Source organism: Arachis ipaensis, chromosome B8 (genome assembly GCF_059453495.1).
Source record: "Arachis ipaensis isolate K30076 ecotype BB chromosome B8, ASM5945349v1, whole genome shotgun sequence".
NCBI classification, from domain to species: domain Eukaryota; kingdom Viridiplantae; phylum Streptophyta; class Magnoliopsida; order Fabales; family Fabaceae; genus Arachis; species Arachis ipaensis.
In genome coordinates, this window is record NC_142443.1 from 116,610,227 (window position 1) to 116,625,959 (window position 15,733).

Below are 15,733 nucleotides of genomic sequence, written 5' to 3' on the forward strand. Positions count from 1 at the left end.
TTAAGTGAGTCACGTGCAACATCGACGCGTGCGCGTACAGTGCACGTGCGCGCTCTTAAACGCGATGCAACTATAACAAATCTTATATCATTTCGAAGCCTCGAATGTTAGCTTTCCAACGCAACTAGAACCGCATCATTTGGACCTCTGTAGCTCAAGTTATGGTCAATTAAGTGCAAAGAGGTCGGCTTAACAGCTTTTGTGATTCCTTCATTTCTTCATGAGTTCTCCATTTCTACATGATTTTCCTTCATCCCCTCAATCCAATCCTTGCCTCCTAAATCTGAAATCACTTAACAAACATATCAAGCACCTAATGGAATTAAGGTGAATTAAATTTAGCTATTTTAAGAATTAAAAACATGTTTTCACTTTTAAGCACAATTAAAGGAGAATAACAAAAACCATGCTATTTCATTGGATAAATGTAGGAGAAGACGATAAAATTCTCTAAATTCAACACAAGATAAACCTTCCAAATGGGGTTTATCAACCTTCCAAGCCCAGCACCTTAAAAGGAAAGCGTCCCGCCACTGAGGAACGTGATCCTGAACCTTCTCGACCTAAGCTTAGGTCTGTTTCCACTCGTCCTCAGAGAGGTAAACCTCGTATCCCTCTTAAATCTGTTAGGGAACCCTCCATTGATCCTTTTGCACACAAATCACACTTCATGACCTCTCACTCAAACTACAATCCTCACCGTTTTTGATCTGCCATTAATAATGATTTCTATGAAGGTGTTATTGCTCACTATACCTTATGTCACACCTTTTTAGTTGATTTACCAAATCTGAAAAAGAAAGGTTTTGAGTTTGTTGAAAATATTGTATTTCTGGACTAGAACCATATTTTGAAAATCAAAAACCTAGTTTACCCAGTTTTAGTCAAGGAATTTTATGCAAACATGACTTATCATGATGGCAGTGTTCATTCCTATGTAAAAGACCGTGACATAGTTCTGAATAATGAAACCATTAGTGATTCGCTGAAATACACTAATATTGGTGCATGTACCTATACATCTGGTAAGTGGGATGAAGGAGTAGGTCTCTCTTACAATGATGCTCTGGCCTATGTATGTGAACTCATTTCGTTGATTGATGGCATTACTCCTACTCACATAGCCCCGGATTACACTCGTGCTCAGTTACATCGCATAGTGAACCATATCATCCTTCCTCAGAGTGGCTCATATCAAAGAGTGTCTTACACTGATACTCTAGTTTTGTATGTTATTCTCACAAAAACAAAAATCTCTTTTGCATATTTGATGGTAAGGTATATGTTTGATTGTGTTAGAAGTGAGAAGAAGGATAAAGCTCTTCCTTATGGCATGTTCTTAACCTGTATTTTTGAACATTTTGGTGTTGACTTGTTAAATAAGTCATATGAAAATATACACTCATATCTAAAAGGAGGTGGTTCAATGAAACAACAGAAAAAGGGACGCACTCATTCTGAAAGGGTGGTTCTTAATGATGATGATAATGACTATGAACCAGAAGAATCTTCTCCTCCTTCTACCACGGGTACTTCAGTCTCCACTAGACACAAATCTATTTTATATGGTGTTGTTAAAGATATGGTGCAAGAGTTTGTCTCTCAATCAAACCATCTGATTACTATGAATAAGGAGCAAAGGAAACTAGCCACCAAGCATGAGAACTTCCTCAGAAAATCCAAAGATAGAGTGGCAGTTTTCTTGAAATTTATTAATAATTTCCAAGAGGATGATAATGCTGCCACTGATTCTGTTTGATTATATATTAATATTTTTGCATATGTGAAAATTTCAAATTATTGAATGAATATAAAAATTCTATTTCGAATATTTCAAAATTTTGTTATATATATATATATATATATATATATATATATATTAGAACTATTCTGATAGAATACAATATAAAAAAGAGATATTAGATAGAGAGATTTTGGGGATCTAAAATTGGAAATTCAATTTTTGTTAGTTGTATATTAACACAAATAGAATGTTAATTTTGAGAATATTAATTCTAGTTTCTAATTAAAAAAATGCTGATTTTGAAGAGGATGGTTCGGATGCCTGAAATTATCTCATGTTGCTGCAGCCTTCTGTTCACTTTTGTCTCATAAACACTGTTATTGTTTACTTGTGAACTACTCTATATTTTGTTTTGGATGACTGTAAACTATTAAACCACTGCTCCTTTTAATTTCAGTTATTTAGATGTTTGAACTTTAAATTGACACTTTGTTACAGGTTTTAACATATTCTAAGTTAGATGTTTTTTGTTTTTCTTCCCTTGATGACAAAAGGGATAGTAGTAGAAAGTAGAAAGCATGTAATTGCTGCATGTCAGTTGCTCTCTGATTTGGTTGCTGCTCTGTTTTTTTTTTTTTGTGCATGATAACTGCTCTATTTTGGATTTAATTAATTTTATCATTCTCTTGATAATATATTTTGTTCAGTTTCTGCCATATTTTGTTTGGTATTGGACTGGATTTTAGTTGACGGTGATGTACAATCCCTTAGTTAAGTTGAATTGTGTGTAGTGCATAATTGTTCTCTCTATAAGAATATGCAAAAAGAAAAGAAGAGAAGAGCACCAATTAAGGGAGAGAAACTCTTGAAAAAGAAAGGGGGAGCAACACAAAAGCAAGTAACATCACTCAAAGGGAAGTTCTCTAATTTTATTTGAATTCAATTCCTTTGATCAATGTTATAATTATGTTTGTCATCAAGGGAGAGATTTTTGAGTTAAGAAATTAATTAACTTAATTGATGATGGCAAACATTATTTTATCCGGATAAACACCCAATTAGTTTTGATTGTGTTTGATTAGTGTTGTAGGCCAAAGAAATAATGATGCAACAGCCCAATAGGATCGAAACTCAAACCAGTAACTAGGTGGACTCTAAAATATAAAGCCAAAAGTAATTGAGCAAAGAAATCACTTGGGTTGAATAGAAAGAAAACAACCCAAGCTCGAGTTGCTCACCCAAGTTGATCCCCCCAAATCCGTACACTCCAAAGCCAACGTTCACTTTTCCTTCGGTCAGACTCAGAGAAAGGAGAGAGATTGCTTCGTTCCTTGCTCATTTCATCAAAGAAGAAAGATAGAGAAAGATTAAGCTAAAAGGCAGAGGTCTAATCACCCAAATCAAACTATTTCAAGCTAAGTCAGAAGCTAAAGGTGATTTATTTCCATTTGCATGCAATTTACTTTCTTCACTCCTTCTCCAACACTCTGCTACTCCAATTTGTGATAAATGGAGAAAGTGATTTCTGATAATCACTGTTGTGAATCAAAGGTTAAAATTGTTTCTTGTGGACAAAGTTGTAGCTGAAGGATTCATATCTGGATTTATTATTGAACAACTTTTTCACTGCTTACCTGAGGTTTTCGATCAAGCAAAAAGGCTCAGATTCAAAATTTCTAATTTAGGGATTAATTGAAAATAGTGAAATGGTAAGTTGGTGTAGCACACAGCTCGAGGAGTTGACTTGGAAGAGAGCAACTCAGCAACATGGAAGGAGATACAAAAGAAAAATCTTCATCTTTCTGGAGACAATGAGAAAGAACCAGAATCTGAGTTTCATAGAGGGCTTCTTGAGAAAGTTTAACGTTTTGGACAGTGCGTTCTAGAGAAAGAAGCATTCCGCCAAAATGAAGAACTCGATTAGTGTTAGCTCAATCCGGTTCAACTTATAGTAACAGAGGCTGTTGAAACATCAATCTCTTTTATGTTTTACAGATTGTAATTTCATTTTTAATGTAGATCTTTCTGTAATTTCTTGAGTGGTAAAAGGCTGAGAGAGAGAGAGCTCAAGAAAAAGCCAAAAAGTAACAAAAGGTTGAGTGACAAAATGGTTTTAGAATTTTTTTTTTCAGATTTTGGATGTTTCTTTTTCATTGTAAGTGGGGGAGCAACGGAAGTGACGGCAATGCTAAAACTAGGCATTGCGAGGTGATGGTGACCACGTGTGGTAGGACATATTATGGAGAGTGGCAACTTTCGTAAAATTAGGATAATAGCCTAATAAAAAGGTAAAATATAAAAAGTGAAATTAGAATTAGGGTATAAGTAATTACATTGGAATTTTTTTTGTATTTATTGAGGTGCAGCTCAATACAATATTTTTTACTGTTGGCTATATTTCTGTTGGTTACTTAGTGGAATTAATTTTTTAATTGATAATTTTTAAATTTCAGTTTATTAAATCAGGATTAACAGTTAAAAAAAATCTTTTAAACTGAATCTTAAATTAAGAAATAGCTGTTACGGACCAAAAAAAAAAAAAAGAATCTGTGTAATTAATGTGTTTTTATTTTATTTTAGAAAATAATGTATTTTTTTAATATATTGTAGGAAAAAATCCTAAGTTTGACTAGTAATTAATGTGAGTATTAAATCATACGATGTTGCCCAAAATATCAACTGAATGAGGAGAGAGGAAAAAATATTTTCCCCCCAAAACAAAATATCAGTTTTTATGCTTTATATGCAAAATGAACTTTACCAATTCTCAGTATTCTGAGGTTAACTCAAATTCAAACAAATGATGTGGTTTAAGGGTGTTCTTGTTGTGTTTATTGTTTCTGTCACCTTATTTAAATGGGTAGCTTCTCTTAATTCTAGTAGCTTCCCTGCAGATTTTCTATTTGGTACAGCATCTGCAGCTCATCAGGTTTTGTTTCTGTGAACTATTTTCTTCATTTATTACATATTTATTATAATATATATCTTTGTGAAGAAGGATCTTATTCTGCCTTCTTTTCCTGCTATGCACATTCGCTTTTTTCTCTTCTTGTGTTGTTCCCCAAAAGATTGAAGGTGCAGCGCATGAAGGTGGCAAGGGCCAAAGCAATTGGGATAATTTCACATATAAATACTCTGGTTAGTTCGTACTTGGCCCCTTCACTTTTATTTTGTTAATTTTTTCCTTGGCAACCAATTGGGCTTAATCAACACAACGAAAGTATTGGGTTTGCTTTATTGAAGAAGATACGCTTCAATTATAGATTTAAAATCTGGGCAACCATCATAATCTTCTATTTTAAAATCAACTGCTAAGTCTTTGTAAAGTATTTCTATATTTTTTTATTTTTTAAAACACTTTTCTAGTAGCACTCTTTTTGCCATCAATTTTTTTTTATTATTTTCTGGTTTCACTTTAATTTTATTTTGAGTCTCATAAAATAGTATAATAACATTTATAAAACTACCTCATAAAAAGTAATTTGAGTCTAAATTTAAGATTTATTACTTTAGTGTTTGGTTTCAATTTTTTTTTTAATTTTATACAAAGTGAAAAATTAATTAGTTTTTTTATTAAAGTGAAATCATGTATCTAAAATGAGATTCAATTCATTTCATCAATAATCTCTAATTTAAATAAATTTTAAAATTATTTCACTTCATGAACACTGCATATTTAAAATTTTAAAAACACTCTCCTTCGAGTTGTTTTTAAGGCTGTGTTGGTTTTCATAATACAAAGGTCAACTACATAAAATTAGTATTTTGTATTTTATTTAGGGATAAACTGAATAAAAAATAGAATAAATAATTAAAAATTTAATTTATTTTTATTTTTTATACAAAATTTAGAATAAAAAATAACATGATAAAAAAATATAATTTTAAAATTTAATAATGATAATAAAAAAATAAAAAAATAAATTATGTCTTTATTTAAAATTTTTGTTTTTTTTTAGAAAAAATACAAAATATATTAATTTATTATTTTAAAATACAATATTTCTATTTATATCTCACTTGTTAAATATAATTTTATAACTCTGGATTCGTATTTTAATGTCCTGTCCAAACAATGGCATCCTAAGTGTTTTAGCGCCTTCCTCTGCAATGACATGAATTTCAATTAAGTGACTCTAAGAAAAAGCAAAATAGAAGACAATGAATTATTTTATTTATTTATTCATTTATTAATGAAAAATATATAAAATGTATATTATTTCAAAGAGTATAGAGTTACAAATCATATATGAGAGTAGCCTATGATAGTATTCCTTTTGAAGCGCTAAACCGCTACCCATGATAAATTGATAGGATAAAGTAAAAAGTATATTTTTTGTTTTTAAAGTATATTTTTTATTTTTAATGTTTGTAATTTTTCTAAAAAATATATTAATATTTAATTTTATTTTTAATATTTTTGATTAATTTAATTTAATTTTTAATTTTTTATTTATATCAAAATTATTTATAAAAATTTTTAATTTTATCTTTAGATAATTTTAATACAAATAAAAAACATTAAAAATAAAATTAAATATAATTAAACATTCGAAATATTTCTAAATAAAACACAAATATTAAAAACAAAAAACATACTTTATCTTCAGTTAGTAACATCTTCATGTTCTTTCTATATAAATAAGTTGGGTCAGTTGGTAACATCTTCATATTCTTTCTATATAAATAAGTTGGGTGAACCTTTTAAGAAATTTTTTTGGTGGTTTTTTTAAAAAATATAAAAATAATTTTATATTTAAATATTTTATATAAAAATATATTTTTGTCTATTAATTATATTTAGATATAATAATATAATAGTATTTATTTATTTATTATGTTAAAAATAATTTTTTTAAAATAAAAAATCTTTTAAAAAAATATAAACCGTAATTTTTAAAAAGTTATTTTTTATTTTTTTAATATTTTTATTTTTATTACTATAATTTGCCAAACACGCTAAAAATATTAAAAAATTCTTTTTCATTGTATAAATATTTTTTTAAGAACTTAATGGCACTTAAACAAGTTCAAAAATGAGTTTATAGTCAAATTAGTTCATGAAAGATAAGACATTTTTTAAATTCATCTTAAAAGATATTTTTAATCAAATTGGTCTTTACAAAAATTATGAATTAATCATATTTGTCCTTCAATGACTCTATTAACAATTTTCGTCAACAATTGATGATATGAAACATCAAGTGACAACATACATAATACTTGATATATCTAATTGGACGATAACTATACATATTTATCAAAATCTATTAATTTAGACCTTTTTTCCTAATATGACATAACGACTAAATTGATAGATTTTCATAAGCATATTTAGTCAACATCTAATTGGACATATTAGATATCATGTATGTTATCAATTAATATTCTATGTCATTAATCGTTGACAAAAATTAATTGAGTCATTGAAGGATAAATATGATTAATTCGTAATCTTTGAAAGATCAATTTTATTAAAAAATCTTTTAGGGACGAATTTGAAAAATGCCCTATCTTTTAGAGACTAATTTGACTATTAACTCGCTCAAAAATTGAATTAATTGAGAAGACAAAAAGTTTATAATTTAATGTTCTTAAATTCAAATCTTGGAAATAATATTTTTTTTCATGAAATATGTAAAATAAAGGATATTTTAGAAAAAAGTAATACTACATAATCAAAAATCACAAACAATAAATAAAAATATATATATATTTAATAATATTCTCACTTATAACAGAGTGTAAATTACTCTTTTTAATTAATTGACACAATTAAATTTTTTTTTATAAATATCTCTTTTTATTTAATTATACTAGAAATTAATTCAAATTTTATTAGAATCAAATCTTAAAATCTCTCTCTCATTATTAATTTATTACGTCCATAATTATACCATCTTTATTTCAAATAAAAGTCTTAAGTCCTCGTATCATTAACCATAAAAATTATTTTCAAATTACCACAATGCATTTTATAAAAAAAATTCAAAATCTCAAATTCGTTATTCTCAATTTATTAAAGATCAAAAAAATAAAAGAATTTTTAGTTTATGACTTGTAAAATAAAAAAATAATAAATCAATTTTTATTTGTGGATTATAAATGTATATGTTTGAAGTTATAGATATATATTATACATATAAAATATTAGATGTTAAATTAAAAATATTTTAATAACTTTTACTTTACCACTCATATTTTTATATATAAATTATATATTATAAAATAGAAAATAGAAATGAAATATAGGAGAAAATTTATGAAACAAATTATTAAATGTAATTATTAATTAATCAGATTAAAATTATATATAAATATCAATTAAAAGTATTAAAATAATTTAAAATTAACATCTATTAACATATATATGAGATAATCGAAAAATATATATTTTGAAATTAAATAATATTAATTATAGATATTATATGTATAAAAATATAGATTTTATAAATATAAAATAATAAATGTTATTTGTATAAAATTTTAGATATTAAATTAAAAATATTTTAACTACTTACACTACATGGAACAAGAAAAGAAAAGAACTAAAGAAAAAGGATTAAAAAAATTACATTAATAGTAGATAATATCTTCGCCATATGATTGGCAAAACAATTTGAATATTGTTAATATACTTTCTATTATTACTACTAATGTAATTAATGTATAACTTATTTAATTATTATTTGTTAGAATAAAAATGAGAAGAGTGAAAAAAAAAAAAGAAGAACATTAAATATGTGTATTGTAGTTAAAGAAATTAATAAAATAAAATTTTAACCATTTTTAACTAATTATTTTTGTCCAACCCGTTTGGGTAGGGTAGGTTACTCGATCCTGCGGGTAGGTTAGAGATCGATTCGGGTATGTATTTTATAAAAATTAGGTATATAGTGAAGGAAGTGAAAGTTAAACTTATAACCTCTCTCATGTAATAATTTACAATAGGTGAACAACTACTAAATTAGTTAATTAATTTAGTAATTTAGAGTATTTGTATATTTATAATAATATGTATGTTTGTAATTTTATGTTAGATTTCTTTAAAATTTTATTATTTTTAATTTTAATTTGAATTTAGTCTTTTATTTTTTATTTTATTAATATGTATGAAATTTGAAATGATTGAATTTTATATTTGCTTTGAAAAAATTTGATATTTTTACGGGTAGGATAAAGTAAGGTAGAGCTTAGAACTTTAGGGTGAGGATAAGGTTAGGGTTGAGAGATTCTCAATCTACGAGTAGAATAGAATTTTAATAAAATTTCAACCCACCAATAGCATTAGGGTAATATTCCATTATATTTAGTATAAATAATTAGATATACACAGTTAAATGTTTCAACTTTATTAGCTCTTATATAGAGCACAAATAATTGAATAAGTACAAAAGGGAACGACAGTTAAGAATCTTTGGGGTTTGGATCATTTAATGGATCCGATTCACTAATTTAAAGAAAAAAAATTCAAAATTTTTCTACTGTTGAGTGCTGAGTTCATTCCTACCATATGTATGACATTTGCTTGTTGTTTAAGGTAAAATTGTGGACCGCAGTACTGCAGATATTGCAACTGACTCATACCATCGCTACAAGGTATTTTGATTCACCATCTTGAAAATTCTTTTCTCTTAGTGGTGAGGTTTGATTTCAACTAGATAAATTGACAATTTTATTATCTTTCTTTTAAAAAAAATCAGGAAGATGTTGGTTTGATGAAGGATATTGGATTTCAAGCCTACAGATTTTCAGTTTCCTGGTCAAGAATTTTGCCAAGTAAGAAATTCTCTAATCTTATTTACATTTATAATTGTGGTTCATATAAAAAGTTATTCTTAGAATATTTGATTTCATGTTTCGGTTTAGAATGAAATGTTCTTACATAATATCTATTTTCTATAACCTCAACTCTTATTTGACACCTAACTAAACTTTTTCTTTTACGTAGTACGTATAGAAAACCAATTAGAAACTTTAATCTCTAGAAACATAATTAAAAGTTGAGTTCTGCCCGTACATACATACATAGTTATTTTTAGGGTTTGAATCTGTGACTTTAAGATCATATGGAAAAAAAAACCATTTCTCCAAGACTTTTTTTCAAGGTATATATATAATTATATACAGTAATTAAACCTTTTTAATTTAATCTTAAAATCATTATTTATTAAGCACTTATTTAATTTGTTACGTTTTATTTCTTTACTTCATATTACTAATCTATTTTACCATTTAGTGTAATTCTAATGAAATTATATATACTTCTGATCACTTTATGTTCATTGAAATAATTTTACGTTGATTCTTGCATAGCACAAACTGCAACTAACTAAACTCATGTTTAGGTGGAAAATTGAAGGATGGAGTTAACCAAGAAGGCATCACATATTACAACAACCTCATAAATGAACTTCTATCAAATGGTTAGTACTCTGTTTAAAGTCAACTCTTAGTGTCACTCAAAATGATGATACCGAACTTGAAACATTATTGTATCTTATACTCAGACCTACAGCCCTTTATAACATTATTCCACTGGGAATTACCTCAAGCTCTTGAAGATGAATATGGTGGTTTTCTCAGCCCAAAAATTGTGTAAGCAATAGTAATTAATAACATAGTATCCTACCATCCCCTCTCTTCTTTCTATGCATTTGGATCTTGTTCTAAAATAGTGGACGAAGATTTTCTGTTTTTACTTTTACAAAGTATAGAAAATAGAAAATATAATGTGTTTGATTTGTATTTTTATTTTTAGTGTTTTTTTTTTGTTTTTAGAATTTTGTGAAAAAAAAGGAAAAACAGTAAAAGTAATAAAATCTTATTTTCTATTTTTATCTCCTATTTTCTTTGTTTTTTTCACAGAACTCTAAAAAATAAAAATAAAACATTGAAAATGAAAACACAGACTAACATAAAAAAAAATTATTTCTGCAATTTCTATATTTTTGTATTAAAAACAACATCCAATTGCAACCTTAACAAATTTGGAAAACTCAAGCTGACACTTTTTTTTACTATTAAATATTTTTATAGCGAAGATTTTGCAGATTTTGTAGAAGTATGCTTTAGAGAATTTGGTGACAGGGTTAAACATTGGATTACTTTGAATGAGCCACTACCCGTTAGCCTTCAAGGTTATGCATACGGTATGTTCCCACCTGCAAGATGTTCAAAGTGGATACGCCCAGATTGTGAAGCAGGTGATTCAAGTACAGAGCCCTATATAGTTTCACACTATCAACTCCTCGCTCATGCGGCTGCTGTGAATGTCTATAGGGACAAATTCCAGGTTATTACCTAACTATTATCAAACCTTCATATTAAAACAAAATCATGCATTTTGTTGTTCTCAAAGAAATAATCGACAGTGAATAAAATAATAAATTCAAATATTTACATATGAGAAATGTTGAGGGCTAACACTATTTATGGATATTAGCCAATACTTTCGGGTAGCATTGTATTTTTATACTTTTAGAATTTAGGATTTTAGAGTTTAGAATAATGTAGTACATTAGGATTGAGCTAACACCATATTCTTTGGATATTACATATAAAAATATGTTTGTTGGTCGAGTACTGATAAAAAATGCTAAATTTTGTTAGTCATATAGTATTACTTTTTACATATATTTATTTATGAAAGTCATATTGTTGACAGAATATTAACTATAAAACTATTTATATATCTCTACCGAATGAGTAAGTTTTTAGAAAAAATAGTTTATGACTTAGGAGAGGAAAGTATACGCATAGCTTGGCTTCCTCTCGATCTCTTCTTGCTTGTTCTTACACGCCCGGGAAGAATGGCTAGTCAGTCTGAAATGTGCCTTCCTTGAAGAGGCAAAAGAGCAAGCATCCTCTCATTCTAAAGACTTTAATACAGCGGAGGCAAATGCCTTATCATCAACTACAGGTGAGGCCGAAAGCCTGATCTTCTATTCCCTCTCTGATCTGGGATGAAGATCCTCCACAGTCGAAGTTGGACCTGACATCAAAATTATTTGTGATAAAGATTTAAAATTTACCCTTTGTTCAATTTTAACAAAACAAAAAGGACCTGATATATACCAAACGGATATTTGTTCATGGGTTATTCTTTTAGTAACGATTTTTCGTTCATAATTTTGGTGCGTCATTGGTTGACAATCAATTGTTTTCTAACAGATTTCTCAAAAGGGTCAAATTGGGATAGCCTTATGTTTTCCTTGGATTATGCCACTCTCACCATCAAAAGCTGATGTAGATGCAGCATCTCGTGCCTTTGCTTTTTTGGATGAATGGTTTGTTCTTGTAGACTCATTACCAATTTTGGATACCCTTTTTTCTTCCATTAGAAAAAGAGCATAATTACTATATGTCTCTATAGATTTACTAAACTTTTGATTAAGTTCTTATAATTTAAATTTAAAATTTATAGTTAAATTCATATCATAAATAAAAAAATTTAATTAATTCTATACTAAAAATTGTCAATTAAAAAAAATATAATATCCACTTTTTTATTGAAAAGATAAAGATTTAATTAAAAAGTTTTAATATAAAAAATTACGGTTTTGTTAGTTAGACAATGACTTTTGTAAATAATGTGAACAATGGGCTCTAGAATTGACCTAATAAAATAAAAAAACCACTTCACCCAAAATTACCTCCTAAACTTTAACATTAGAATAACTATTTGCACATCTAGTGAATTGAACATCCAGTCATGGTTAACTGTGCATGAATAAATCGAATCAAAAGAAGTAACTATCCAATTAAAAATAAGGTTTAATTATTCTGTTGGTCCCTATAGTTTCGCGAAATTTTCAATTAGGTCCCTATACTTTTTTTTCCTTTTAATTGGGTCCCTGCACTAATTTTTTTTCCAATTGAGTTCCTACACTTTTTTTTCTTTTATTTGAGTCCCTACACCAATTTTTTTTTGTTTAGTTGGATCCCTATACAATTAAACCAATTACTACTAAGAAAGACCTAATTGAAAAAAAAATTTGGTGCAGGAACCCAATTAAAAGAAAAAAAAATATAGGGACCTAATTGAAAATTTTGCAAAACTATAGGAACCAATAGAGTAATCAAACCTAAAAATAATGAACACCTACATATCCATTATTCACATTGTTTAGTATTCTAATTGTTTACCTATATTTTTCCAAAAAATTATTTATAAATTTTTAAAATATGAGATCCTAATGAAATTTTGAGTTGTTTCTGTGTGACCTTAAAATCACGAGTTCAAATCATAAAATCAATCACTGATATAATTATTAGATTACACTACTTGTATTACACTATTTGAGTGCAATCTTTCTCAAGATGCTGTTTAACACGGGATGGTTGCGCATTGAGCTGCCTCTTAAATGATAAGAACTTAATGCATGTGCATCTTTAGAACAGTGATTGAAACAATCATCAAGTCTGAAAATCCTCTCTTGTTGAAAGGTACATGGGCCCATTGTACAATGGTGAATATCCTGCTGTAATGGTTGAGAAACTTGGAGATCGTTTGCCAAAGTTTTCTAGAAGGGAATCCGCCATGATCAAAGGGTCCTTCGATTTCTTAGGATTAAACTATTACACTGCAACCTATGTGGGCAATATTCCTTGCCAGCGTGAAAATCTAACCTTTTTGGCAGACATTTGCGCATTGTTCAGTGGTAATCCATATGTTTCTAATCAAGCTTATATCTGTTTGTTGCTTTCATGCTATTCCCATTTAATTTGGCTTTTACTTACAATTGATCTATTTTGTTGCTTCAGCTACTCGAGATGGGATTCCCATTGGTCCCCAGGTACCTTAATAATATTATTTAAATTCTTCAAATTCTTTTATGAGAACCTTCATATATTTGTATTTGTATCAAATGACATCATCAGTCTCATTTTAAGTAAAATTATACATTTTATTTTTGTTTGTAAGGATTAACTTTTAGCGGTTTGGCGATTGAACTATAAGTGCCTATATCATGCTCAAATTTATCACCTTTAATTTTGATTTATAAAAAAGTATATCAAATAAATTTGGACAGATATGAACTATAAGCTTCTAATCCAACGTGAATTTTGTAAAATTATTACACTAAAAGGTTACTGAAATTCCTAACATGCATTCGTTAAAATTTAAAGCGGCGTGTCCATGCTAGTTTCAAGCTTGGCATGAATTGTAGAAGTTTCCAAGTTCCATCTGTGATGCATTCCCGTCTTTTCATATTTTCTTAAAAAATGGAGCAAAATAACCAGGGACAAAGGTGTAAAAGTCTGTGTCTCATGGATTGTATTTTAGTGTGACAGCTTAGAAGAGATATACTGAAAACATGTGTTTTTATGTATTTATGTATTTCTTTGTCCATCAAAATTTTGTGTCAATTTCAACAAATAAACAGTAAATATGTACTATCATATCCATATTTCTGGTAGACATAGGTACTAACCAAACTCTACCAAAATTACCACTGAATTATGTCACTAACAAAATATCTATTTTGGTTTTTCAAAAATGTAAATTTACCCAATAATATTCCGAAAGACTGGGTGTGACGTCAAACCAACCTAATGTTAACTAGCCTTGATTTTCTATTGATGAAAATTTTAAATGTTTATGTAGCGCGTGTCAGACATATCTTTTAAAAGTAATTTTTGTTACTTAAAAATTTTATTTGTAGTGGAATTGAGAAGTTAATAATGTTGCAGACTGCCACAGATTGGTTGTATACTTATCCTCAAGGAATACTAGACCTATTAGAGTATACCCAGGAGAAGTATGGTGATCCAATCATTTACATAACAGAAAATGGTATGCTGCTTAGTTATGTTTATCATCATTTTTCTTAAGATTTGAGTTTATACCAAGTTATAATGCAATTATTTTGCTTCAATTCAATAAATCGTGTTCTTGAAATAATTGCAGGAATTAATGAGCCGAATGATGGTACAAAGGCTCTAGATGACAACTTTAGGATAGACTTTATTGTTCAGCATCTTTCATATATTGAAAAGGCCATAAGGTAAGTTTTCATTTGCCACAAGAGAACATGTTCATGATGATAAAGGCAAGTAACAAAAGTAATAAAAGTTGTCACAAAGATACTCCTTGTCTTTGATAATATGTGTGTCATTTGTATTTTTAAGATTTTAAAATATTTGACTAATGTATAACATTTAGGTAGTATTAAATTTTTCTCCTCAATATTTTTTCTTAATAATAATATAATTAAAAGAAAGAAATTAAATTTAGTATTAGTTTGGGGGGTTCATGATAATGGAGTCTATTTACATAATTTTCTACCATTTTCAGGATTTTTTTCTTGTCCTTTTTTTTAGAAACATATTATATAAAACGAAAGGAAGATCTCTTTTAATGATAAATTTTTAACCATAACAAAACCAAATTTCATATAGTGTGACATTGTGAAACTTGTTCATCATGTTAACCTCTTTGGAACTCAATATTTACTGATCTAACACTTGAAATTTGGCATTTGATGTAGGAATGGTATCAAGGTGAAAGGATACTTTGTATGGTCATTATTGGATAATTTCGAGTGGTCTTATGGTTACACTGTTAGGTGGGGAATTGTTCATGTAGATTTCAAGAATAATTTAAAAAGATATTGCAAACAATCAGCTTTGTGGTTCAAAAGGTTTCTTCATCAATGAACATTTGTAACTTGAACAAAGTTATGGAAAATAAATATTAGTCGCACTTTCACTATTTACTTATTGTTCTATATATATTTTGTCTTTTCTTGATTAAAGTAGCTTTTGCACTCAGGTATGTAATAAGAAAAAGCAGATAAGCTTGAGCGATATGGAAATAAAATTGGTTGTGTTTTTTTTTTCCATTATTCACTGTATGAGTGTATAGAATTTATACATAAGTTCCTACATTTGTCGCCCAGGCATGCACACCTGGTTTATTTGATACCTAGCTATACCTGGATTGTAGTTGAAAGGTGTGTGTAAATGGTGAGTGTGTGTATAACA

At 28.1% G+C, this 15,733-nt stretch overlaps 1 protein-coding gene across 1 annotated transcript; it reads left to right on the top strand.

The window, feature by feature from the left end:
* The first annotated feature begins 4,421 nt into the window (after window positions 1–4,421).
* LOC148549364 (beta-glucosidase 12-like) lies at window positions 4,422–15,461 on the top strand. Its single transcript, XM_088496469.1, has 13 exons — window positions 4,422–4,673; window positions 4,813–4,882; window positions 9,285–9,343; window positions 9,448–9,523; window positions 10,093–10,170; window positions 10,255–10,342; window positions 10,784–11,039; window positions 11,918–12,033; window positions 13,193–13,407; window positions 13,511–13,542; window positions 14,441–14,543; window positions 14,658–14,754; window positions 15,238–15,461. The coding sequence occupies exons 1-13, from the start codon at window positions 4,545–4,547 to the stop codon at window positions 15,404–15,406; spliced, it is 1,488 nt and encodes a 495-aa protein (XP_088352595.1). The 5' UTR covers window positions 4,422–4,544; the 3' UTR covers window positions 15,407–15,461.
* Window positions 15,462–15,733: the final 272 nt, after the last annotated feature.

Coding starts and splice junctions, on each gene's coding strand:
- LOC148549364 (XM_088496469.1), top strand. CDS start 4,545: ATGATGTGGTTTAAGGGTGTTCTTGTTGTGTTTATTGTTTCTGTCACC. Junction 10,343..10,783: donor TTTCTCAGCCCAAAAATTGT/GTAAGCAATAGT, acceptor ATATTTTTATAG/CGAAGATTTTGCAGATTTTG. Junction 14,544..14,657: donor CATTTACATAACAGAAAATG/GTATGCTGCTTA, acceptor AAATAATTGCAG/GAATTAATGAGCCGAATGAT.